The sequence below is a fragment of the Lynx rufus genome, unplaced genomic scaffold, assembly GCF_022079265.1.
Source record: "Lynx rufus isolate CCGP_SWC_20201006 ecotype Redwood Valley unplaced genomic scaffold, mLynRuf1.p SCAF_2, whole genome shotgun sequence".
Taxonomy (NCBI): domain Eukaryota; kingdom Metazoa; phylum Chordata; class Mammalia; order Carnivora; family Felidae; genus Lynx; species Lynx rufus.
Genome location: NW_025814834.1, coordinates 164,677,755 through 164,703,064, shown reverse-complemented (window position 1 = coordinate 164,703,064; position 25,310 = coordinate 164,677,755). Strand labels below are relative to the sequence as shown.

The following is a 25,310-nucleotide window of genomic DNA, read 5'->3' as shown; positions in this document are numbered from 1 at the left end:
GGGAGGGGCAGATAGAGAAGGAGACACAGAATCCGAAGCAGGCTCCAGGCTCTGAGCTGTCAGCACAAAGTCCTATGCAAGGCAGGAACTCACGAACCTTGAGATCATGACCTGAGCTGATGTTGGACACTCAACCAACTGACCACCCAGGCATCCCAAAGGCTTTTTTCTTCTGAAGTTCAAATCTTCTGGCACCTTAGGAGCAGGATTGCATCCATCCATATTATACATCAATTAGGGTATCAATAATCTAAGGCCAAATCTATGTAAAAGTACGTGAATTAGTATTTAGAAAGCCCAGTGTAACCAGAGATAAAGTTTTCTATGAAGTATAGCCAGGAAACGATGAGCCTGAATCAAGTTCATGTGTGTGTGTGTGTGTGTGTGTGTGTGTGTGTGTGTGTGTGTCTCTGTGTGTGCACGAGTGCATGTATGTGTTAAAAGAATCTCTTGGTAAAGGAACTTGTCGTTAGTGTTCCCTGCTCAGTTATCTATAGGAGTTTTAAAACAGCTTAAACCTGCCTAGTTTTTCAGTAGCATTCAAAATATCTCCATAACCTCATAACGTAAGTTGCAATATGTGGTAATGAAAATGAGCATCTTCGTAGCTGATTCTGTTCTTAATAACATTTTGATCAGACTGCTGCCGTGCAAGCCAGAAGTGTCAGTTCCAGCAGGTAGCCATACACAGAGACAATTGTCATAGTTCCTGATTATATGGCACCTTTCCCCTATGAAGAGCTCAAAAAGCCTTACAAGTATAATTACATCTTTGCTGCATTGTCATGAGTTAGGAATGCACAATAATTTTGGCCAGTGGGAAAATTCATGTAAAGAGTGAATGAATGATTAGTTCTGGTTATAAACCCAAGTAGACTGTAGAAAATGGAATGAAATGCAGGCTTCTTCTCTAAGGAGACCGTTCATTAAAAGGAACAGTGTGGGGTTGCCTAGGTGGCTCAGTTGGTTAAGTGTCCGGCTCTTGGTTTCGGCTCAGGTCGTGATCTCATGGCTTCGTGGGTTTGAGCCCCGCATCAAGCTCTGCACTGGCAGCATGGAGGCTGCCTGGGATTCTCTCTCCCCTCTTTCTCTACCCCCTCACCCTCTGCTTATGTTCTGTCTCTCTCAAAATAAATAAATTAAAACTTAAAAAAAAAAGGAGCAGTACAGAATTTGTCCTGTAGCCAGTTGCTGTCCTTATGGTTCCGTTTTTCACTTTACTTCATTGGACAAGTATACCTTACTGTATGAACTAGAAGTATTCTTTTAGATTATTTGTTTTTAATTTCTTTTAATGTTTGTTTATTTTTGAGAGACAAAGGGAGACAGAGTGCTAGCAGGAGAGGGGCACAGAGAGAGGGAGACACAGAATCCGAAGCAGGCTCCAGGCTCTGAGCTGTCAGCACAGAGCCTGACACGGAGCTTGAACTCACAGTGAGATCATGACCTGAGCCGAAGTTGGACGCTTAACCAACTGCGCCACCCAGGCGTCCCTGTGAACTAGGAGTATTCTTGAGAGACTACTTGAGAGTTTATTTCTTCATACAGAATGTTTCTTTCATGTTCTTCCCTGAAGTAGAGATAAATGATTACAAGAAAGAGAATTTTTCCTGTAAGACATCATAAAATCAACATAAACCTTTAAACGTTGAATGTTTAAAAGGAAAATATATTTCCAAAGGAAATACTCAAAATATGTGACAACTTGATGTAAATTATATATTTTGAATGTTTATTCTAATAACTTAAATACTGCAGGGAAGAATATCTTAATTGAGAAACATTAATAAACTTGTCTAAAAAATTGTCTTCCCAATATTCTTTGACAAAGTAATAGATGTTTAGTTTGGCTACATATCCATCTGGAAGATTCCAGGAAGCCAGTTTAGCATTTTGTTGTTCTTGTCCTAAGGGGGAAGTTGAATTGAAAAGATGAAGAATAAAAAATTATAGCTGTGACATAGGTTTAAAATATAGTAATAATCAAGGGAGAATTTTTATTAAAATATTTGATCAAAGAAGTTATGCCGTATCTGCCTTCAGACACTGTATTTTAATTTTTCCTGGTTTGTAAAGATAATAAGTTTATCTTTCTCTAAAATAAGTTGTGCCAGTAGTTCCATTTTTAAAGAATGTCGAGTCTTGGGCCTTCTAGTGTTTACTGCTTACACTGTAAAGAACGATTTTTTTTCAAAAATTTATAATATGAGCGTCATTTGAAAAATTATTAACAAGAGAAGAACATGATAATGTGGCAAACTTGGCAAGTCTAAATTATAAAATACTTATGTTCATTAAACATAAGACACAAATTAAGAAAAGTGGAAAGGTAATATTTTCTTTCCCTAAGTCTCAATAAGAGAGAAATATCGGAAATTAACAAAGGAGAGTTTTCCTATCCTTGTGCCATGAATAGCCACTAATTAGAGAGTGTTTGAGCACATTTGAAAGACAAGTTAAAAGCTGGAATGCATAAACCAAGGCCAAAAATTGGCAGAATCCTGCGAGAGTCAGCAATCCTAAGTTACTACACTGGGAATTTATGAGGAAACATGAATTCTGCCAACTTTATGTGGCTTCAGGGATAATTGTACATTTAAATAAAGTCTCTGCATCTGATAAAAAGAAAACCATACATTGTATGCAGATGCACCAAGATATTGCATCATTTTCCGTCATCGTTCCCATTGGAATCTTATTCCAGATTTGCAACTGAAAATTCTATAAAGTAATAGCATGCTAGTAAGGACTCAAATTTCATAAACACAATCAAAATGACAGTATTAAGAACAAATGTCCCTGGATTCCAATAGCTTGTACCCTAAAAAATGAGAATTTCAAATAGTTAATTAATATAAATAGCTATCTAGTGGAAATTCCCTAATAATGTTCTCAGTTCTTAATTTATCTATCATATCTATATTCAAGGTTTTGAAAACTTAAATATTTTTAGGGACCAGACTTAAATCACAAACCCATAAAGCCATCTAGATGTGAGATTTTAAGGAGTGATGTAGACTAGGAGTTGGGAAACTATAGCTTATGATCCAAATCTGGCATCCCTGGGTTTTTTTGTAAATAAAGCTTTCCTGAAACAAAGCCATGTCCATGTGTTAACATATCATTTGTGGCTACTCTTGCACTACAATAGCAGAATTGAGTGGTTGAGTTAGAGATCCTATGAGCCACAGAGTCTGAAACACTTCCAACCTGGCCCTTTGCAGATAAAGTTTGCTGGCCCCTGGCATAGACTATGGTGAGCTATAGAGCACATGCTTTTCATAAAAGCATTCACATTTAAGCAATGATCAATCCAAACATTTCAGGCCAGAGGTAGATGGCTGGCCCGTGCTGGGAAAAGAATGAGTCTACCATTCTTAACCTTGTTATTAACTTTCTGTGTGACCTTGAATAAGCCACCAATTCTTCTCTAGTAAGAAGTGAGCATTTCCTTTTACTGAGGTTGTGGTGCCTAAGGTCAAATGGCAAAAAATTGCATGGTCTTTCAAGAAAATGTGAAAGGTCAGAGAACTACATCCAACACAGTCATAAACGCAAGGAGAATCTAAAGTCAGTATTGAGAGCTGAGATGCAGAGCCTAAAAGGTCAGAAATTCAAGCAGACAAATGAGGGTGATCTGATCTAATTTAAATATTCAAATAAAGTATTTAAATATGCCTAGGCCTATGTTTTCATGGACAAGAACTCAGTTTCCTCATCTGCAAAAAGTTTTCCAGAGTGTGCTCCTAGTCTGAGAAACATCCTATAGGAAAGAAAAAGTAAATGTCCCTTGGTCACAAAGACAAGAAAAAAGTTAATTTAGTTTCATCTGTTAGAGAATCAAAATGAACATTTATATATTTTACCTGAGAAGTACTGCCAATAAGAAGTAAAACTTTACCTATTTGCAGATGACATGATATTATATATAGAAAACTCTAAAGACTCCAAAAAAACTACTAGAATTGATGAATGATTTCAGGAAGGTCACAGGATACAAAATATACAGAAATCTTTGCATTTCTATGCACCAATAATGAAGTAGCAGAAAGAGAAATTAATAAAACAATCCCATTTACCAATCCCATTGCACCAAAATAATAAAATACTTAGAAATAAACAATCAAGGAGGTGAAAGATCTATACTCTGAAAACTGTAAAATATTAATGAAATAAATTAAAGATGACAGAGACAAATAGAAAGATATTCCATGCTCATGGATTGGAAGAACCAATATTGTTAAAATGTCCATAGTACCCAAAGTAATCTATAGATTTAAAGCGATCCCTATCAAAATAACAATAGCATTTTTCATAGAACTGGAACAAATGATCTTAAAATTTGTAAGGAACCACAAAAGACCTTGAATAGCCAGAGCAATCTTAAAAAAGAAGAACAAAACTGGAGATACCGGTGAAATAAATCAGTCAGAGAAAGAAAAATACTGTATGATTTCACTCATATGTGGAATTCAAGAAACAAAACACAGAAAAAAAAAGAGGCAAATAAAAAAAATAGACTTTTAATATAGAGAACAAACTGATTGTTACCAGAGGAAAGGTGTGTGTGTGGGGGGGGGTTTGGGGGGGGGTGATGGTTGAAATAGGTGAAGGAGATTAAGAGTACACTTATCCTGGGACGCCCAGGTGCCTTAGTTGGTTAAGCATCTGACTTTGGCCTAGGTCGTGACCTCAAGGTGTGTGAGTTCAAACCCTGCACTGGGCCTGCTGCTGTTAGCACAGAGCCTGCTTCAGATCCTCTGTCCCCTTCTCTCTCTGCCCCACCCCTGCTGGTTCTCTCACTTTCTCTTTCCCTCTCTGTCTCTCAAAATAAATAAATAAATAAACTGAAAAAAAAAAAAAGTGCACTTATCCTGTTAAGCACTGAGTAATGTATAGAATTGTTGATATTGTACAACTGAAACTAACATAAAACTGTACATTAATTATACTGGAATTATTAAAAAAAAAAAACTTGGAGGTATCACAGTCCCAGATTTCAAGATATACTGCCTTTAACATTTTTAACGAGCTTTGCCAAAATGCACTGGCCATCTGAAATCTTGTTTAAATTATGCCATACCTATAAATCCTTAAGAATACTTTAGGAAACTCTGACCTAGAAAATCTCTGAAGTTATTTCCAACTCTGAAAACCTTCCCTATTTTAATAGCTAACTCTTACAGAGCGTTTACCATTTATCAGGCACTATTTATGTGCTTTACCTAAATTAACTATTTTAATCACACAACTCTATGAAGTACGGATTATTATTATCATCCCACTTACAAATAAGAACATTGAGGTGCAAATATGTGCTTTAATTTGTTCAAAATCAAACAGCTGAGGTGTGTGGGTGGCTCAGTCGGTTAACTGTCTGACTCTTGATTTCGGCTCCGATAATGATCTCACGGTTCATGAATTCAAGCCCCACATTGGGCTCTGCACTGACTTGGCAGAGCCTGCTTGGGATGCTCTCACTCCCTCTCTCTCTGTCTCTTTCTCTCTCTCTCTCTCTCTCTCTCTCTCTCAATAAATAAATAAAGGTTTTTAAAAAATTAAAAAAAAATCAAACAGCTAGTGAATGGTAGAATAGGGATTCAGACTCAGGTAGTCTGAATGTTGTGGCCAAAGCACAGGAAAAGGTGAGATACAATTAATTAAAAAAAAAAAAATAGTATCTCAATCTCACTGGGAACAAAGAGTAGACATAGCACGTAAGAGGAATAAGGCTCTGGAGGGGAGATTTGGGGTCCATGCCCTCAACTACTCCACATTCATAGTTTTGTTGTTATGTTTCAGATATTCAAAAGAGTCAAAAACCTAACTTAAATATGTCACAGAATATTTCTTTTAATATTTGAATTTTTTAAAAACCTATTATTGGAAATATCATTGAGTCAACTTAACACAAGATTTAGATATCCAGAGACTAGTGAACCTCAGACTTACCTGCTTTTATCATCATACATAGTTCATAATAAATGAGCTAATGTATATTCATTACAGTATTCATTAAAACAGCCCTATCAGGATATCTCCTTGGCAACTGCTAATTAATTGTAGCTGCTTCCTTGGCAACTGTTAATTAATTGTAGATACCTGATAAAAATTGAGTGGTTTGTCTTTGTAAATATTCTAGATGCAAACTTCTCACTGATAAAGAATCATTCATTCATGCACGGGTGAATGTCTTCATTAAACAACACTGACTGAAAACCTATTTACACTGTGAACAGGACTAACAACTTACTTGCTCTCATGGGGTGTTAGTCTAGCATGGGAAAAATAATTAGTAAGCAAAGGAAAATGATTTTAATTTTCAGTATTAAACATTTGATTAAATAAAATATTTAATTAAATAATAAATATTTCCAGTGTTAAGAATTAAGAATAAAATGAAACACAAGAACATATAAGTTGAAGGTGCAAAGGAAGTTTTATTTTGAGTAATGGAGATGGACTATATGAGGAGAAAATGTTATCAGCAGAGTTGAGGAAAAGCAGCCAGCTATTGGAAGATATAGGGGAAGAATATTACAGTCAAGAGAAACAGCAATGATAAAAGTGACAATCATAGAAATACTATACACTTATACAATTTTTACGTATATAATATGACCATAGTTGGTAAACATTATTTAATACAACCAATTACTATGGAACTTGCACCATCTAATTACTAGACAAACTTACAAATGAATCTAAATAATCAGCAAGATACTTGGTTCAGGCAGATGAAGATCAAATTGTCAGCATTACTGGTAGAAAATGTGGCCCAAATTTGTGACCAGGTCCTAATATTTGCTCCCTGACCTATGGTGGTGATCATGTCTTCAAGGCCAGCCATTTGTAAGGGGAAATCACACCAGTTGGATTTCCCTGTGGGGATGGAGAGATAGGCCCCAAACCCACATATGCTTACCATACATAAGGAGCATGGTCAAATGAGTGCATCCCTCAAGCAGGTTGGCATGAACTGCATAAGGACGGCCCACATGGGAACCCACTGGTGGAGTAAGGACATAAACAAATGGACACAAGATGCTCACCCTCTTACTAATCAGTAAAGAGAGGAGATAAAGGTCTGAAGTATTCCTCTATCAAGGTATATCTCACCTAGAGATAATTTCCACTCCCCACCCCTACTTTGCATCCCCAACCAGGGGATAATTGACAACGTGTGGAGATATTTTGGTTATGAAGACTGCAGAGAGTGCTTCTGTTATGCGGCTAACCATCCCACAGTGTACAAGATAACTGTATCCCAGCTATATTGTAGGACAATAGGGTTTCCTGCAACAAACTACAATGGGAATTTTTAGTTTTTTCACTTGGGACCAAAATCTTTCACATCCTTCACAGACACATGTTAAAATGTTGGACTTAAGCTACAATCTCAGAAGAACCTCAGCTTTAGATGTACTCTTTCTGTATTTTCATTGCTTCTTTTGATATATGTAAATATTGCAAGGTTCTCCAAAACCCAACTGAAATGTCACCTCTTCTTAAAGTTTTCCCTAATTACTAAACTGTTAGATGTTCCTTCTTCTGAATTCCAATGGCAATGTATACATATGTTTACCTTAGCACTTATCACCCTGGGAAGTAATTACTCTTTTAAAGGTCACTCCCATTTAGAAAATAAGTCTTTCCGAGTAAAGACTGTGTAAGATGTGCTAAACATTCAACAATGCCACAGTAGGCTCCTATCAAAGAATTTATTTGTCCAAAATGTCATTAGTGCCAAGTTGAGAAACCCTGAATCCCAGAAATCTTTGTAACTCCACAGGAATCTTGGTAACTCCAATGCCCACATGGTGCCTGCCATAAAAAGTGCAAACTAAGTGAATGAATGAGTACTCACGAAGAACACTACTAACACAAAATACCATGGATTCTATTTTATTTTTCTCATAAAGTCTTACTTGTTTCTATCCTGATGAAATTTAAAACCTATTACATACATTCAGCTAAAAGGAACATTTTTTGGACAATTGACAGAACGATTATGGTTTAACAACTAGCACCTGAACAAGAAAAGCAGTGGGCTGTGTTATGAACCGTCTAAAATCTTGTGGGTAAAGGCAGTTAACTTTAAAGGTGTAAAAATGTAAGAAATAATATTAAATGACATCTTCAAAAAACATAAATAAGAATGTAATAATTTTAAAGTTATAAAATGTAAGAAATCATATTAGAAAGACAACTTGAAAACAGAAGAATGTAATGACAGAAGGAAACTTTGGTGACAGTAATTAAACTTTAATGGAAAGGGGGATCATAAAAATAAAATGGATAAGATTAAGACAAAATAAATGCTATTTTTAAAGTATCAGAACTTAAATAAGCTTCAGGAAACATTCAGAAAACCTCATGGGAAAGCCTTTTTCTTTATTGTTCCAGAACAAGCAAAAGAAAAATGTTGCCCGTTCAGAAGAATGGCAAAGGAATGGTAGGAAGCTATGTTATATATTTAAAATATGGTTTCTAAGTATGAATTTATGAACCAGGGGTTTCAGAAGCAGTAGCCCAAGACTAGGATGGGAAGAGAAAAATGCTTAGAGATGACATAGAGGCTAGCTATCCCCTCATGAAAGCAATCAAACTTAAACTACACTGGATACACATAAGACATAATAGTTTCTTTATACATTTTCTTGGTCAGCCCACATCTAGAGAATAGTGTTCATTTCTGACTATCACCTGGCCCTCAAAGATAAGAAATGTTTTGGGTTCTGTGGTCCATATGATCTCTGTCACATCTACTCAATTCCACTGTTGGGGTGAAAAATAGCCATAGATAATATGTTAACAAATGGGCATGGCTGTGCTCCAATAAAGCTTTACTTACAAAAGCAGAGTTGCCAGGTATGGACCTGGCCCTGCTTTGGAAGAGAAACATTGATAATCAGATTTAGGGGCCTGGAAATCCTAACATACAAGGATTGATTTAAAGTGTCACTAATATTCAGGGGCACCTGGGTGGCTCATCAGTTAAGTGTCTGACTCTTGATTTCAGCTCAGGTCATGATTTCATGGTTCTTGAGCTAGAGCCCCATGTTGGGCTTTGTGCTGACAGTGCAGAGCCTGCTTGGGAATCTCTCTCTCCCTCACTCTCTGCCCCTCCAAGCATGTGTTCTCTCTCTCTCTCTCTCTCTCTCTCTCTCTCTCTCTCTCTTTCTCTCTCAAAATAAATAAATTAATTTTTAAAACTTAAAAAAAAGAAGTCAGTAATATTTAGCCTAGAAGAAAGATACTTCCCAGAATTAATGAAACTTGCCTTAGGACACTCGGGTATAAAGACCTCCCCATTTCTTCATTTAATAAAATTAATTTTGTCTTGGTTCTCCACCACTAAGGCTGGGAAAAATACTTATTCTCAGGGTTATGTGATGATTTCCTTGGGGATCAGTGAGAACTATAGAGTTCACAGAATCCAGAAAATTGTGCAAAGGCCTTTGGTCTTAGGCTCATGGTGGTTTTCACTAGAATATTTGTTGCCCGAGGCTACACCATGCTGAAGTCAAATACATGTGGCTCTGCTACTCATGTGATTACTTTTCATTCATTTGCCACATCTGGCCACTTGGCCCTTCACCTTGGCTCTCAAGGCTTTGGTGCTCATCATTTACTTATTGGGCTTTTGGTGGAGCAACAAGATTTGCAAGAATTCACCATTCCTCAATATTCCCAGGCTCAGAAGAAAATCTAACTCTTTTTTCATGGGGTCCAGCCACTACCATCCCCTTTCCTAGAAACACCTATTCAGTGGTATAGATTTGGCAAGAGGGGAGGCAGATGTTCTTCTTACAATGCTGGCCACAGTTTCACAACTTTCTTTGGACTGATGGAGGTCCTGCACAGACCCTTCTGGACATCTTGAAACATATTTTAAGATCTAAGTGGAAAAAGGAGGCATATGCTTGTGAGAAATTGACAATTCAAGAAAGCAAGTGGGGGGTGTCTGGGTGGCTTAGTCGGTTAAGCGTCTGACTTCAGCTCAGGTGATGATCTCACAGTTCGTGAGTTCGAGCCCTGTATCGGGGTCTGTACTGACAGCTCAGAGCCTGGAGCCTGCTTCGGGTTCTGTGTTTCTCTCTCTCTGTTCCCTTCCACATTCTCTGTCTCTCTCTCTCAAAAAATAAATAAACATTAAAAAAATAAAAAAGAGGGGCGCCTGGGTGGCGCAGTCGGTTAAGCGTCCGACTTCAGCCAGGTCACGATCTCGCGGTCCGTGAGTTCGAGCCCCGCGTCGGGCTCTGGGCTGATGGCTCAGAGCCTGGAGCCTGTTTCCGATTCTGTGTCTCCCTCTCTCTCTGCCCCTCCCCCATTCATGCTCTGTCTCTCTCTGTCCCAAAAATAAATAAACGTTGAAAAAAAAATTAAAAAAAATAAATAAATAAAATAAAAAAGAAAGCAAATGGTATGTGAGTTAAAAAAGGGGGATAATTTTCAGGTGGAATAGACAAAAAACATCATTTATTTATTTTTCAAATTTTTATTTCCAGTCAAGACCTTTTACCTGAGCTCCAGTCTCTCTCCCTCTCTCTCTCTCTCTCTCCCCTCCTTCCTCTCTCTCACAGACACATGCATACATACACTTAATACTTTTCTCTAATTCCATTCTAATATTCCCACACTGGTATTCAATCCAGAAACTATTTTAAATTCCTTCCTCTCCTTTACCTCCCACACCCAATCAGTCATCATCATCACCAAGTCATTTCTTCACCAGAGCATCTCTCATTGCCCACTCTATCATCCATACTGCCTTTGTCTTATTTCTGACCCCATTACATCCTACCTGCATTTCAGAGCAGTCTTATTAGGTCTCTTTACTAGCATATCCTCTCCCCACTTCTCTCACTGTCCCAAGCTGCCAAAGTGAGCTTTCTAAAATACAAATCTGATCTAAATCCTAAAGGCTTCCATCTCCTTCAGGCTAAAACTCAAACTCCCTGATTTGATATGGATGAGCTTATAACACGGCCCTTGCTTATGTATTATTTCTTATTTCGTACCAATTTTCTCATTTCTTATTATTTCTTATTATGTTTATGAACCTGCCATTCCTTGAAATGGGCCATGATCTCTTTCAACCCACCCCTTTGACATTTCTTCCAAAAAAGACCGTATCCTCTGACTCTATAGTCTGATCAGTGCTCCAGAATGAAATGTCAGCCAGGCCTTTTACTCCCAACACTGAGAGAGTACTTCTCCCTGTGCTCTTTAGAAACTTACACATATATTTTCTATGACATTTACTTCACTGGTAAACATTGTCCACTGTCTTAGCTATACATCTCAAGATTATGAACTACTTGGCAATATGAACATAGCTTTCATATTGATAACCTTAAAACTTGAGAGATAATAGGAAATCAATATATTTGTGTTATTGAATAAGTAATATTTAGACGTGTATGGGTATGACATATTGAATGGGGGGGGAAGAGCATTAGCAAAGGCTTAAAACATAAAACTGATCTTCCCAGAGTGACCACTAATCTTCACATTATTAAATCAAGTGATCAGTTGTCAGACCTATCAGCAGTTTTTGCCACAATTTGTCATTTCCATCATCTTGAAACACTTTCTTTACTTGACTCGCACGTCTTTATACTCTTTTTTTTCCTATTGTCCCTTGTCACTTCTCAGGCTTTTTTGTTGGCTCTTCCTCGTGTCATCTTAGACTTATTCTCTTCTCATCTCCACTCAGTCCCTTAATGATCTCGTGGTCTCAAGATCTGATGTTGTCTCTTTGCTAATCATGCTTAAATTATCTCTCTTTCCTGGACTTCTCTAAACTCTAGGCTTGTGTATATAACTGCCTGTTTTACATCTCTAGTTGGCTTTACAATAGAAATTTCAAATTTTACATCTTTTTTTTTCCTTCAACTTTATTGTGGTATAATAGACAAATAAAATGTAAGACATTCAGAGTATATAGTGATCATTTGATGTGCATTATGAAGGGAGTCCTCCCTATCTCGTTAATTAACACATCCGTCACCTCAAATATTTACCTTTTTTTGCAGGGGTGGGTGGGTGAGTTGGTGGGGTTAAGAACATTTAAAACCAAATCTCTGAACTACCTAAAACCCTGTTCTACCCTGTCTTCCTTACCCACCAATTATAACTTCACCCTTGTAGTTGCTCAGACCAAAACACACTTGTAGTTACATTTGACTCTACATTCTCTTATTCCTCATAGATATTTCAGCAACAAGACATTTGACTCTAATCTTAAATATGTTCAGCAGCCAACCACTTCTCACCGCCTTCACTACCACCACCCTGGTCCAAAACTGCCATTTCTTCTCATTTGGTTTGTTCCATTAGCCTCCTACTTGATCTCCTGGCTTCTACTTTTGTCCTTCTCAGTCTGTTTACAAGCCTGCCATCACAAATAGCCTTTTAAAATAAGTCACTTCAGTCACACTCTGGATCAAAACCTTTTACTGACTCTCCATCTTACACAGAATCAAAGCCTACATCTTACATTGGGCTATAAGCCCTCAGATTATCTAACTTCTCATTATCATCTCTTTACATCCTTTCTCCCTCACTCTGCTTCAGATACATGGTCTCTTAGGATGTCTTCAAGCAAGCAACACGTCCCTGCTTTAGGGTCCATGCACTAGCATGCTCCTTCATTTCCTTTAAGCGTGGTTCAAATTTCATTTTCTGGTAAGACCTTATCGGGATCTCCCTATTAAAAATTGCAATCCCCCTATGTCTATTCTTCGTACTACCAACTCTGCTGAAGTTTTCTACATAGCACTTATAACCTTCTAATATATTATTATATTTTACTTAATCATTTTACTTATTGTAATTCTCCCCCCACTACAATGTAAAGTGCCTTTGGACAAGAGTTTTTGTCCCTTTTATTCACTATTGTACTCCAGACCCAAGAAGATTGCCTGGTGCATCATCTTTCAATAACAGCTGCTGAATGAAAACCGGTACATGCATTTTTGCATGTCTGAGTTCCTGACAGTGTCTGGATTACAGTAGTATTTTAATGTTCAAAAAATGCTATGAGATCATTACTGTAGCCATTTTAAAGATAAAGGAACTAAAATTTCTGAGATTTGAGCCAATGAAGCATCTAGAATTTCTGTATAGTCAAGATTTAAGGATAGCATTCTGGTTAGTGGGAAGATAAAAACTTGGAACTCAGAAAAATGTGATCTTTTCTTATACCGTATACTGTACTTGAGAATGGCTTAAGAAATGCTGACTGCATGTGTCATGGGCTAGGATACTTCTGACCTTTGGCACCTACTCTACCCAAGGTTTTACCTTTGCCGTTTCATAGGGTGGTGCCAGAATCCCAGACAATATCTTCAGGAGACAATGAATACAACAGTCTGTAGCAGAAATTCACTTAGCAAAGTCGATAATGAATACTGATGATGAAATTGTGGCCATTTTGTGGGGCATTAGAATGCTTTGCTCAGAATTGTGTTTATTCATTGGTTCCTAAACCTGTGGTGATTCTTAAAAATATATTTGTTGTGGACGTGCTAGTCTAGACATTAAACAAGCTTCCCAGATTTATGTTAAACAGCCAGCTCTGTATTCCCAACAATAATGGGCATTTGGAAATATGATAAGCAGGTGACAGTTTGCATACATTGTTTTATATTTACAGTTTGCTTCTCTCTATAAAATACCCCAATTTCTGTGCACTATAAAACCAGGTAAATCTGACAGAGGGTGGGTAGAATGTCTTTTGGAGCAATGTGTCACGGACTGTCTCACAATAGTATTTTTCTCCATCTGTTATAGGTCAATGCACAAACTGGCCCAGTTGGAAAGACTTGACCTAGGCAATAATGAATTCAGTGAGCTGGTAAGCGAATGCATTTTCTAAACTTGATAAATGCACCCCAGGAGATTATTTATTTTGCTCTGTCTCTGTAACTGCAGGTATTAAATTATCCAACTGCACATTTGCATTTGCTAAATATAACAAAATGGAATCCGGGAAATAAAGTGATTGTTTGACTGTATAGAAAACCACAGACTACTGGATAATATTAGATGTGCTAAAAAGAGAGAGAGAGAGGAATAGGTAAACAGATGCAAATTGACAATTTCGAGCACCAGTTATGTAGCAGGCACCAAGTTCAGCGTGTCACTTGTGTTATCTCACTTAACCCTTATTTGTTATGTTGCCATGTTAACTTTATGGAAATGAGCTCAAAGTGGTCACCAGCTTGCACAGCTTTTATGTAATTAAACAAGAATTAAAGCAAGACTTGATTAACTCAAAGCTCATACCTTGAAGACTTCTTCCTTTAGGGGTGCTTAGTGGAGAGGAGTGGTTAAAATCCTTCTATTTCTAATTGTACTGAGAGTGTCTTTCTAATGAATACATATTCCAATCTCACTGCCACCAAAACTGAAAGAAATTCTGACTTCTCCTTTCAGGACTTAAGTTTTCTTTAAAATGTGCCTGAAGACCAGAATCTCAAATGCAAATTAGAAAGCAAATACTCCTTTATAAGCAGACTCTTTTTAATTCAGAAGTCTCCACTTGAACATCTTCAAGTTTCAAAAATGCAATTCATCTGAAATGTATTTTAACTATTTTTAAATTAAAACATGTAATTAAGTAATCAACTATTCTCTCCCAGCTGTGTTGCTAGCAATGTGACCTTGTGCAAATCACTTCACCTCTCTAAGCCTCTTTTTCATTTTCTATAAAATGGAAATTAAAATGGCTCCTCCCTTGCAGGGCTTATGTGAAAATTAAATGAGATAATGCATGGGAAAAAGGGATTCTCAGTAAATGCCAGTTTACAGGGTGTGATTTGCACTGCATCTTGAATATGCAAAGAAATTAGCTTGTTTAGCTTTGACCATAACTAATCTGGCCATTATCCCAGCCTCTATCAGCTGTTCACTGAGGGTAAAAGCTGACTTTCATTCTTCTGCAATTAAAAGTTTCATCTGATTTAAGAAGTTACAAGATTCCTTTGGGCTGTGGTCATCTTCCTCGCATAAAAATTCTTTCTATCGTGTGTCCTCTCACCTTCCCCAGCTTCTCTTCATAACATGGATCTTGGGTATATGCAAAGGCTACATGTCTTTCTGACCTGAGGGAAAGGGACTCTCTGGTCTCAGGCTGTTTTTCAGAAGTGTCCTGCCAGACATGCTGGCCTCGGGGCTGATGTCTGCAGCTGACCCTGCCCCTTGTGTTAAAGCTAGAGTTCTGAAGCCATAGTCAATTTTCTAGGCTCAGGCAATACTCCTTTTGAGCACTGGCCATTTCTCCCTTGTTTGCATTGCTACCACTCAGCTCTCATTGGCTGTAGATATATTAGTCTCTGCTCTGTCTTCCCTCCAGTATTAGGCTTGGCCGTCCATCCCCGATTTCTTTTGTGAAGATACCTCACCAGCTTTAATACTAGTATTAAGAGCATACAGGCTCTGAGAGTCCACTTGATGTGCAAACTGAGAGAGCCTCTGTAAAAAGTAAACTTCAGAGCCTCCTTCTGCCTGCTACATTGCACCACCAAGTTTGCTTTGTTTGGGATACACTCAACTTTGTGATAGGACAGCTTGCAAAGTGACCTCAACACAAATATTAGAGCAAAATGACCCAGTACACAATCTAATGTACCTACCCCAGGCTTTTCTAAAGTAGATACTTACTAATAATGTAGAGAGATTGGTAAGGGTGGTGAATAGCAGTGACAAAACTATTTTATACTGGGAGTTTAAAAATGAGTTGTTAAGAAGTTACAATCTGCCCATGCTTCCATGAAGAGATGTAGCATGGCCTACTAGTTGAAAGAATATGAACCATGGATTCAGACAACTGAGGTTTCACTCTCATTTCCATCACTGGCTAGTTGGGTACCTTTGAGTCTATATAGCTCACTCTATCCTTGGTGTCCTCTTCAATAAAATAAGGGCATCAAAGGCATCCATTTCACAGGCTTTTGGGAAAAGTTCTATGCAGGAGAATCTATAATAAGCATTCAATATATGTTTCTATGAATTTTGATTCTGTCAAGTGTATCATTTTGCAAGCCTTTCACATGGATAGTTTAGGAATCAATGTGTTACTATAAATATTTGGACCAACAAACATAAATAAAATATGTTTACTTTTTTGAAAGTAGATATAGTAAAAGTACACTTAGAAACATATTGTAACTTATGCTTCATGGTATCTAAGAAATCATCACTTGAGCAGAAACATTTTTTTTTATTTTGAACTCTCAATCTTCCGTGTTAGTCACAAAACAAATCTCTCTAAAAAAATTTCTTTTGCATTTGTTTTAAGACCCTTTATTTATTGATAATACTCAGTTACTTGGCAGAGGGAGGAAGAGATGGGAGTGTAATTATGGAACTTCACATCTCTTATGTCATTAACTTTTAATCAAATGTCTGACTTTTATTAGTCATATGTGTGGGACTAGCTGTTATTTCTCTGAATGTAACAGCTTTTAATGAGCAAATAAGAGAATTTGCTTTGATAAGAGGCCTCTAGGTACAATGTCATGTGCAGGCAAGGGTATAAATTCCATTCTGTAGCTAGGTATTGTCACGTAGGAGATTACTGTTAGAGAATTCATTTGTGTGGCATGGTAAAGAGACAGATATGGAGAGAAGATGATAATAAGTTAAAAAAAACAACAACAACAAAAAACTTACAATGTGAAAGTCTAATAAAAAGAACAGAAGCTTGCTTATTTGAGACTCAATGTAAATATGCTAATGAGGTTTGAAGTAGAAATATCTACTTCAAAAATCCTAAACAGAAGGAATTATTTTATGTTTCTAACAGCAGTGGCCACCAGGAAATACTGGGCAAAGTTCCAGGAACATAATAGATTCTCAGAGGTTTTGTTGTTGTTGTCTCTTTCATGGCTTATTTTTGTCAATATAAAATTAATATATTTCCATTAAATTTTTTAATATTTATTCATTTTGAGAGAGAGAATGCACACAGTGGGAGAAGCAGAGAGAGAGAGAGGAGAGAGAGAATTCCAAGCAGGCTTGGCTCTGTCAGCACAGACCCCAACTTGGGACTCCATCCCATTAACCATGAGATCACAACCTGAACCAAAATCAAAAGTCAGACACTTAACTGACTTAGCCACCCAGGCACCCCTCCATTTTTTTAAAATTCAGAAAGTTAAGAGGATTGTAAGAATGATAGCAAAAGTCATCCATAATCTCAACCCCTTATAAAACCATGATTAGTGGTTTTGGTATATTCTCCCCCCACCACCGCCATTTTCTTTTTTAATGAGGTCAGATGAGTATTATTGGGGCCAGGTCAGAAATGAGACACTATTAGGTTGATGTGTTGGATACCATCAATTCTTAAAGCTCCTCTATATACTCTGGGTAGAACAGCCTTCTAACTTCCACAGAGCAATCAGGAACTTCCCATAGTCATAGAATAGTCAGGGACACTAAAACAGGTTCATTAACTGCAATGGGGCCCAGAAGCCATATTTCAGGTGTATATAGATCTATCTGATGAAATAAGAGTCCTGTTCATCCTGAACTAGTAGTGGAAATAACAGAGCCCCCAAAGTCAAATCACCATAAGTGAGAAGAATACTGGAAAAGGAAGCAGATTGAACAGCAGAACCTGGAGGAAGATGGGATCAGTGGATCCAGAATCAGGGTGAGCCTATGGCTGACCATCCCCCAATCTAGCCCCAGCTTCTAGCTCCCAGTCTCCCACTCCCTGAGCTTTCCCCTTCCTGTATTGAAGGAGGGCCCGGGTAATAAGTAAGAGCCCCCAACAACTCTGCCGTGGGAGCTTGCATCAAGAGTCAGCTCTAAGAAACAAAATAAGAATGCTTCTTTGCAAACCAGAAAGAGAAAAGAGGTGAGCCCAGAGGAGATAGACAGTAAACTGTTAAGTGGTCTCTACGTGGTTCAGAGTACAGCAACATAATGGAGGCAGAGTGTGGCACAGGCAACAACCTGCCTACCGCAGCATGAGTGACAGTGTGCAGCAGAAAAGGAAAACATGGATTACAGAGGTCATTGGAAGAGCATCTCCTGTTATGTGGGAGGTTCCTTTGTCTCCACTCACCTTCCTGCCACAAAAGGAACTCCTACAAGCAGTAACTGGGGAGGAGGATCCCAGGAAAGGCCTGATTTCTTGATCTCTTGCTCTTCAAGTGGAGGGAGGTCAGAGAAGTGAGATTTGAAATTTCACTGTAACCGTGACATAATAATACTGCTTATGTGTGCTTTTATAGAGATGTTTCTGTTTACCAAATTGGAATTACAGTTTTCATTCTATTTTATATTACTGTATGATTATCAAATTCAAATAAATTCTTTACAGACATTATAAGTTAGAAGTTTTCTCTGCAACTAAATTAGGAAGGCTGTCAAATAATAGCCAAAATATAAGTAGTGAATTGAAATTTACACTTAAGAGAAAATAATAAAGTCAGGGAGGCTTGAAATTTTACAATATCATATTTGATGCATATAAAACAATATATGTAATATATGTTTAAGTTACAAAACATAATATAATGCATCCCTGTGTACCCACCACCATATTTTTATGAAATAGAATATCACCAGTCCTGTATAGCTACCTATTTGCTCTTACCTAATTCTGCCTCATTCCCAGAAATAACTACAATCCTGAATTTTAACATTCCCTAAATTTATATATATGTCTAAACGTTATATTATTTCACTTTGCTTGTTCTCAGACTTTCTAAAATATGACTATATTACAACTTATATACTTATTTCTTCATAGTCATTTCTGTCCAGCTTTTATTACATTGCTGCTATGAATATTCCTATAAGTGCATGTGTGCAAGAATTTTTCTAAAGCATATATTTAGAAGCAGAATTTCCTAGTCATTAATTGTGCACATATTCAACTTGAAAAATAATGCTTTTCTTTTTTTGTTTCAAAATAGTTGTACTCATTTACCTGCACTGTATAAGACCCCCCATTTCCACCTCTTCACCTACACTTGATATCATCAGACTTTTTTTGCCTCTATAATGGCTGACAGGGTCATCTCATTACTATCTGAATCTGAATATCCCTCAGCTTTCACGAGATTGGTGCTTTTTTTCCATATGTTGGTGGCTGATAGTGTTTCCTCTTCTGTGAGATGCCTGTTCATGTATTTCTGCCCATTTTTCTATTGGATGCCTTTTTCTTGTAGACTTACAGGGAACTTTTATATATTCTAGATACTAACCTCTTGTTGGTTATATGTAGCACAGATACCTTCTCCCAATCTCTGCAGTTTTCTTTTTACTTGCTTCTTGGTGTCTTTTGATGGCCTGAAGTTCTTAATTGTAATGTAATCAAATGCATACTTTTTTTATGCCCAGCATATTTTGTGTCTTGCTTAAGGAGTCCTTGCCTTCCCTGAGGTGCCTGTGTGGCTCAGTCGGTTGAGCATCTGACTCTTTTGATTTGACTGAGGTCATGATCCCAGGGTCATGGGATTGAGCCACATTGGGCTCTGCACTGAGTGTAGAGTTTTCTTAAGATTCTTTCTCTCCTCCTCACTCCTCATGCATTCTCATTCAGTGTCTCTCTAAAGTGTGTCTTCTTTTTCTAGAAGTAGAAGAAGAAGGGGAAGAAGAACAACTTGCCTCCACAAAGTCAAACACATCTTTTATTCTAAAAGTTTGAAAATTTCATTACTTATAGCCAGGTGTATTTCCATCTAGGCTTAATTATTTTACATTGCATATGTTATTCTTTTTCTGAACAGATAGTTTTCCAAACAACATTTATTAAGCAGTCCTTCCTTCTCCTCTGAATGAGTGCAACTTGTTAACAAAATATGGTATCCATATATTCATAGGTTACCTTCTTCAATGTTTAGTTTGTTTTCTGGGTACCAAAATCACACAGTCTTAATTAGCACAAATAATAAGTTTTTAATATCTGATAGGATAAGTCTCTACAACTTAGGCATCTGGACATTTAGTTTGCATATAAATTTTAGAATTCGTCTATCAAGTTGCTTAAAATGGAAAAATATCATTGGAATTTGTTTAGAAATGCATTGATTCTATAAATTAATTTTCATTGGTTTATGATGAATTTATATTTTTCTGTTATTGACTCTCCTTATGTGTGACATATCTCCATTTATTTGTCCATTTTAATATCTTTCAGTGAAGTTTTATGATTTTCTTCAAAAAAGATTTTTCACATTTTAGTGGATTTTAATTGGATTATTTGTTTTTTGTATGTTCATTTGTATCAGTTCTTCCTATACTTTGAATACTAACCCTTTATCAGATATGTCCTTTGCAAATATCTTCTTCCGTTTAATAGGTTACCTTTTAATTTTGTTTATGTAGAGGATTTCTAATGTAAAACTACCTTTGCATTCCTGAAATAAATCCAACATAATCCTAATATGTTGATGATCCTGACCTTCTATATAAACTGTATTTAATTTAATCCTTTCTGGGATTTTTAAAAATCAATGCTTATGCATTTGATTTGTATACATTATTCTTGTGTACTTTCTCTATCTGTGGGTTTGTGTTTCTCATCAATTTTGGAAAATTATCAGACCTTATCTCCTCAGATATTTCCTTTTGTCTATGTGTTCCATATATCCTTCTGGACTTTGGACTAAATATGATATGAATATGATATCATAAGTGATTTTCAAATGCTATTTTAATAATTATTTTGTAAGGTCTTCTTTGAAAAAGCAATCAGATAAGGGGTAATTTTAAAAATGTTTATTTCATCTCCTTAAAGAAAATCTTTCTGCCTCTCTACCTAAAATTATCCAGTGTTAATTCTCCAGAATTTGAGACATGATAGTGATATCATTTTAAGAGTACTTTCAACTCTTTGAACTATTTGATGTACAAGCTACTGACAGAGACATCTCTAAATAATGGGCCACTCATTCTATATTAAAGAACAAAATATGAATTTAAAAAACAAACACCTGGGGCGCCTGGGTGGCTCAATCAGTTAAACATCCAACTTCGACTCAGGTCACGATCTCATGGCTCTTGAGTTTGAGCCCCATGTCAGGCTCCGTGCTAACTCAGAGCCTGGAGCCTGCTTCAGATTCTGTGTCCCTCTCTCGCTCTACCCCTCTCCCACTCATGCTCTGTCTCTCTCTCTCAAGAATAAATAAATATTTTTCTTAAAAAGCTTTAAAAACAAACACCTAAATTACAGCAACAAAAATATTTAAACAGTAAAAGTATATATTTCATATGATGAACAAAAACTTTTAATTTTTGAAAGACAATGCAAAGACGGGTTGTATTTTAAAGTCCAGAGAATTCATCAGGAAATGAGTACTATCAATTTAACTATCTAATATTTAAGACAGTATGTTAAGCAGTCTTTATAAGAACATTTCATAAATTCAGCCATCCATGAACTACATTAGAGGATTGATATTCCATAAAACTTCTTTTCCGAAAAGCTTAAAAAATATTCTGCATTCCACAAATCACCATTTTAAATGCTTAGTAAGTCTACAGATCACAATAAGCAAGAATTTCTAATCTCAGTATTCAAACTGAAATAGTTTTGTTGATTTTTTTCACTTTATTCGTAGGGTCAAATAAAAATGTCAAATAGATAAATAAAAAATGGAGACACTGAGAAGAAATGCCAATAGTTGTATAGTGCTGGAGTGGAAAGATTTTACTTTACCCTTCAAGATTCTTCCAGCTGATCTAAGAATTAATTTTACATGAGACAAATTAACAGGAGGGGGAAGAAAAAGTTTAATGTGTGTGCACGAGGTCCCCAAAATGAAATTGAGACCCAAAGAAATGACCAAGACAGGCAGTTTTTATACTTTTTAGACAAAAAGACAATAAATCTGTGTGAAGTTGGTGGGACAAAAAAACTTCATGTCGGGGGGTTTCAATTAGTAAGGAATTCTAAACAGAATTTGGACTGGGCTGGAACAGTTAGTCAATTACTAAAACTATAAGCTTTGTTTATATAGCTTTCTATGCTCTGAATTCCCTATCTATGATGGTAGGAATGTCCCTTTACCTGCTGGTACAGGGAGAGTACCTTTCACAAGGTTGATTTATTTCCCGTTTCCAGAGACGAAAAGGAGTCAGAGTGTTCTTACACTTAAGTAATTTTTAGTTCAAAATAATCAGTATGCCAAAGTAGTACCTTTTGTATTACCTACCCTTGGCTCCTACAATAGAATATTTATTTGGGCTATATAAATTACACAAGTGTTTTTTCATAGAAATTTGAAACAATCAAGTACTTTAGCTAATGTTTTAACTTGTAATTTAAATTGATTAGAATTAAATTAAACTCATTCTACTAAAAGCATAGCTGCCAATGGTTTCACCTCCCTAGTTTGCCCAAGGTATTCTCATTTTTAATTACCTAGGATGTATGTGTACCTAAGGCAAGCACTATATTTACATATCTGGTAATTTCTTTTATGAGTTATTATAACATAGGTTTGCCATACCTACTAATCAGATTTTGTCAATTATTTTTCAGATAAAGCTTATAAAAAAAGAACAAAATAGTAAAATACAATTTGTAATCATATAACTGGCCTCATGTTTTTAGGGAAAATATTTGAGAGATCCTAATTATTACCTCCTCCATTTCCTGCGTTTGTAAAATTACTGTGGACATTGATTATAGATATATATATCGCAAGCATTGCCAAAGGTTATTAACATATCAAGAGAAACATGATATATGAAACATTTTAAAAATTATTAGAGGCACATCAATTTCTTTATCAGTCCAGGCCCAGTCAGGGGGTGGGAACAAAATCCATGATTTAACAAAGGAAATTTGATATAAAGAACAGCTATTCATGTATTAGAAAACAGAAAGTACAGAAAGGGGACACGGAAGGATCACAGAGGTAATAACCCAGCTCGCACTTCTAGGGGAGAGAACAAATGGAAGAAGGTAGTATAAGGAGCTAGAAAGAATTAAAGCTAGGAATCAAGGGGAGCCTGGGTGGCTCAGCTGGTTAAGTGACAGATTTTGGCTCAGGTCACAATCTCATGACTCATGAGTTTGAGTCCAGCATCTGGCTCTGTGCTGACAGCTCAGAACCTAGAGCCTAATTCAGATTCCATGTCTCCCTCTCTCTCTGCCTCCCACCACCCCCCCCCACTGTCACACTCTGTCTCTCTCTCAAAAATAAATAAACATTAAAAATTTTTTAATAAATAAATAAAGCTGGGACTTAGACACATAAAGAGGCTGGTGCTGGGGTCTCTGAGGGGGCATGATAAGGCTGGTTCTAGTTGTGTGGAAAAACTACAAACTGAAATCTGCTGCAGTTGCTGAAGTTTAATGTCATTGCAAAGAGAAGTGTTGCTGTTGAGACTGAAATGACCAGGAGTGAACTAGAAGGAGCAAACCCCATCTTCCTCCTGTAGCCTCCCAGTCTCTCTCCAGTCTCTCCAGTCTACCCAATTGTCAGTGCCTGACACCGAGCAACCTGTCAAAATAGAAATGTTGTTAACCTCAGAATTGCAAAGTAGAATACAGAAAAGTGGACCCACTGCTGAAAAGACAAGAGCTTACACATTTAAAATAAAATGGATATTTGCTTTGGCGGACTCAGTTTTGACATCATTTCCTCCAGAAAGCTTTCCCTGCACTTAGCAGAGCTCCATGTCCCCAACTGGCACTTGATAAATGTTTTTGAATGAATGAATGAATCATTTAATTTTAAAGTGAATAGTTCAGTCGATTCTCATCATCAAAATCGTGCCTATGTAAATTGGAAATTTTTAATTCAAACTAAACAATAATAGAGGTGGAGGCACTACTTTACCTGCAAAGCAATCATTCTACAATTAGATATCCTTTGAGGAATCAATTTCAATTCACTTTGAGACAAACTTCCAAATGAGTTTCTCCATGAAACCCTAAAGTACACAATTTGCCGCTGTGATCAATAAGTAAATAAAACTGTATTTCCACTAACTCTGGAATTTGAAAGGAATCCTTGATGAATCATTCAACTAAAATGTATTTTCTGACTGAAAATAATTGTGGAGGTTTTTTATTCGTAAGATGATGAAATTGGGGTCTCTATTTTTATAAATACCACATCTGTTGACCTGGGGTTTTAATAAGCAAACCCAAATGTCACACATGCAAATAAAGAAAGTCATTTTCTTGCTTTCAAACTTTCCCTTCCCTAGCCATAAAATAAGTCATCTTTGCCTGTTTTCTTTCAATTGCCATTTCTCATTACTGCAATATCATGACTGGATACCATGAATGAAATTAATTAGCTCTGTTTGCCTTTCCATAGATAGATTTTTCTAAGAATGGCATATATCTCAATGCAGTCAAGTGTCCTCGTGTTTCTGTCAACAGTTTCTACCGGAGAAATTAAAGGAAAAAGAAATACTCCCTAATTGAAGCAGGATAAACTACATCAAATAAGAGTATACATTTATAATCAAGGCTTTCCCAAGAAAATAGAAGTATTATACAATCATGGAATAACCCCAAAAGAATAATCTTGAGTTGTGAATAAGGATTATGAATCATCCAAAAAATAACAGAAGGACTGTATTGAAAGTAATCAAATTAAAATTTACATCTTCCTCACTTATGTACTGCGTGGTAATATTTGGACATACTATCTGAAATAGAAGTAATAGAAAACGATGTATTTGATTTCAGGTTTCACAGTAAACCAAAACTAAAAGACAATGAAAACTATCAAGAAGAAGATGGATAAAGTTGTGTGTTTACAGAAGGTGTAATTAGTTAGGGTGGGTAGGGAAGCTTCACTCAGAAGGTGACATTTTAGTAAAAATCTAAAGTAGGAGAAGGAGTGGGGCACCCAGTGAGCCACTGGGTGGCTTAATTAAGCATCTGACTTTGGCTCAGGTCATAATCTTACAGCTTGTGGGTTTGAGCCCCACATCAGGCTCTGTGCTGACAGCTCAGAGCCTGGAGCCTGCTTCAGATTCTGTCTCCCTCTCTCTCTCTCTGCCCCTCCCCCCGCTCACACTCTGTCTGTCTGTCTGTCTCTCTCTCTCTCTCTCAAAAAATAAACATGAAAGAAAGAAAGAAAGAAAGAAAGAAAGAAAGAAAGAAAGAAGAAAGAAAGAAAGAAAGAAAGAAAGAAAGAAAGAAAGAAAGAAAGAAAGAAGGTGAAGGAGTGAACCATGCAAATATCTGGGTGTAAGATTGTTCTAGACAGAGGAAACAGGTATTACAAACATCTGATATGAGAGCAAGACTGACATGTGAACAGCAAGAAAGACTAAAAGGGATGGTACAGAATAAGTTGGAAAAGTAGGTG

At 36.7% G+C, this 25,310-nt stretch overlaps 1 protein-coding gene across 2 annotated transcripts in view; it reads left to right on the top strand.

The window, feature by feature from the left end:
• Nucleotides 1–25,310, top strand: part of LRRC7 (leucine rich repeat containing 7) — a 448,351-nt gene that overhangs the window by 230,316 nt on the left and 192,725 nt on the right. For both annotated transcript variants that reach the window (XM_047084407.1, XM_047084406.1), the window contains exon 7: nucleotides 13,801–13,864. In XM_047084407.1, the coding sequence (XP_046940363.1) occupies nucleotides 13,801–13,864 (64 nt within the window). The remainder of the gene's footprint in view (nucleotides 1–13,800; nucleotides 13,865–25,310) is intronic.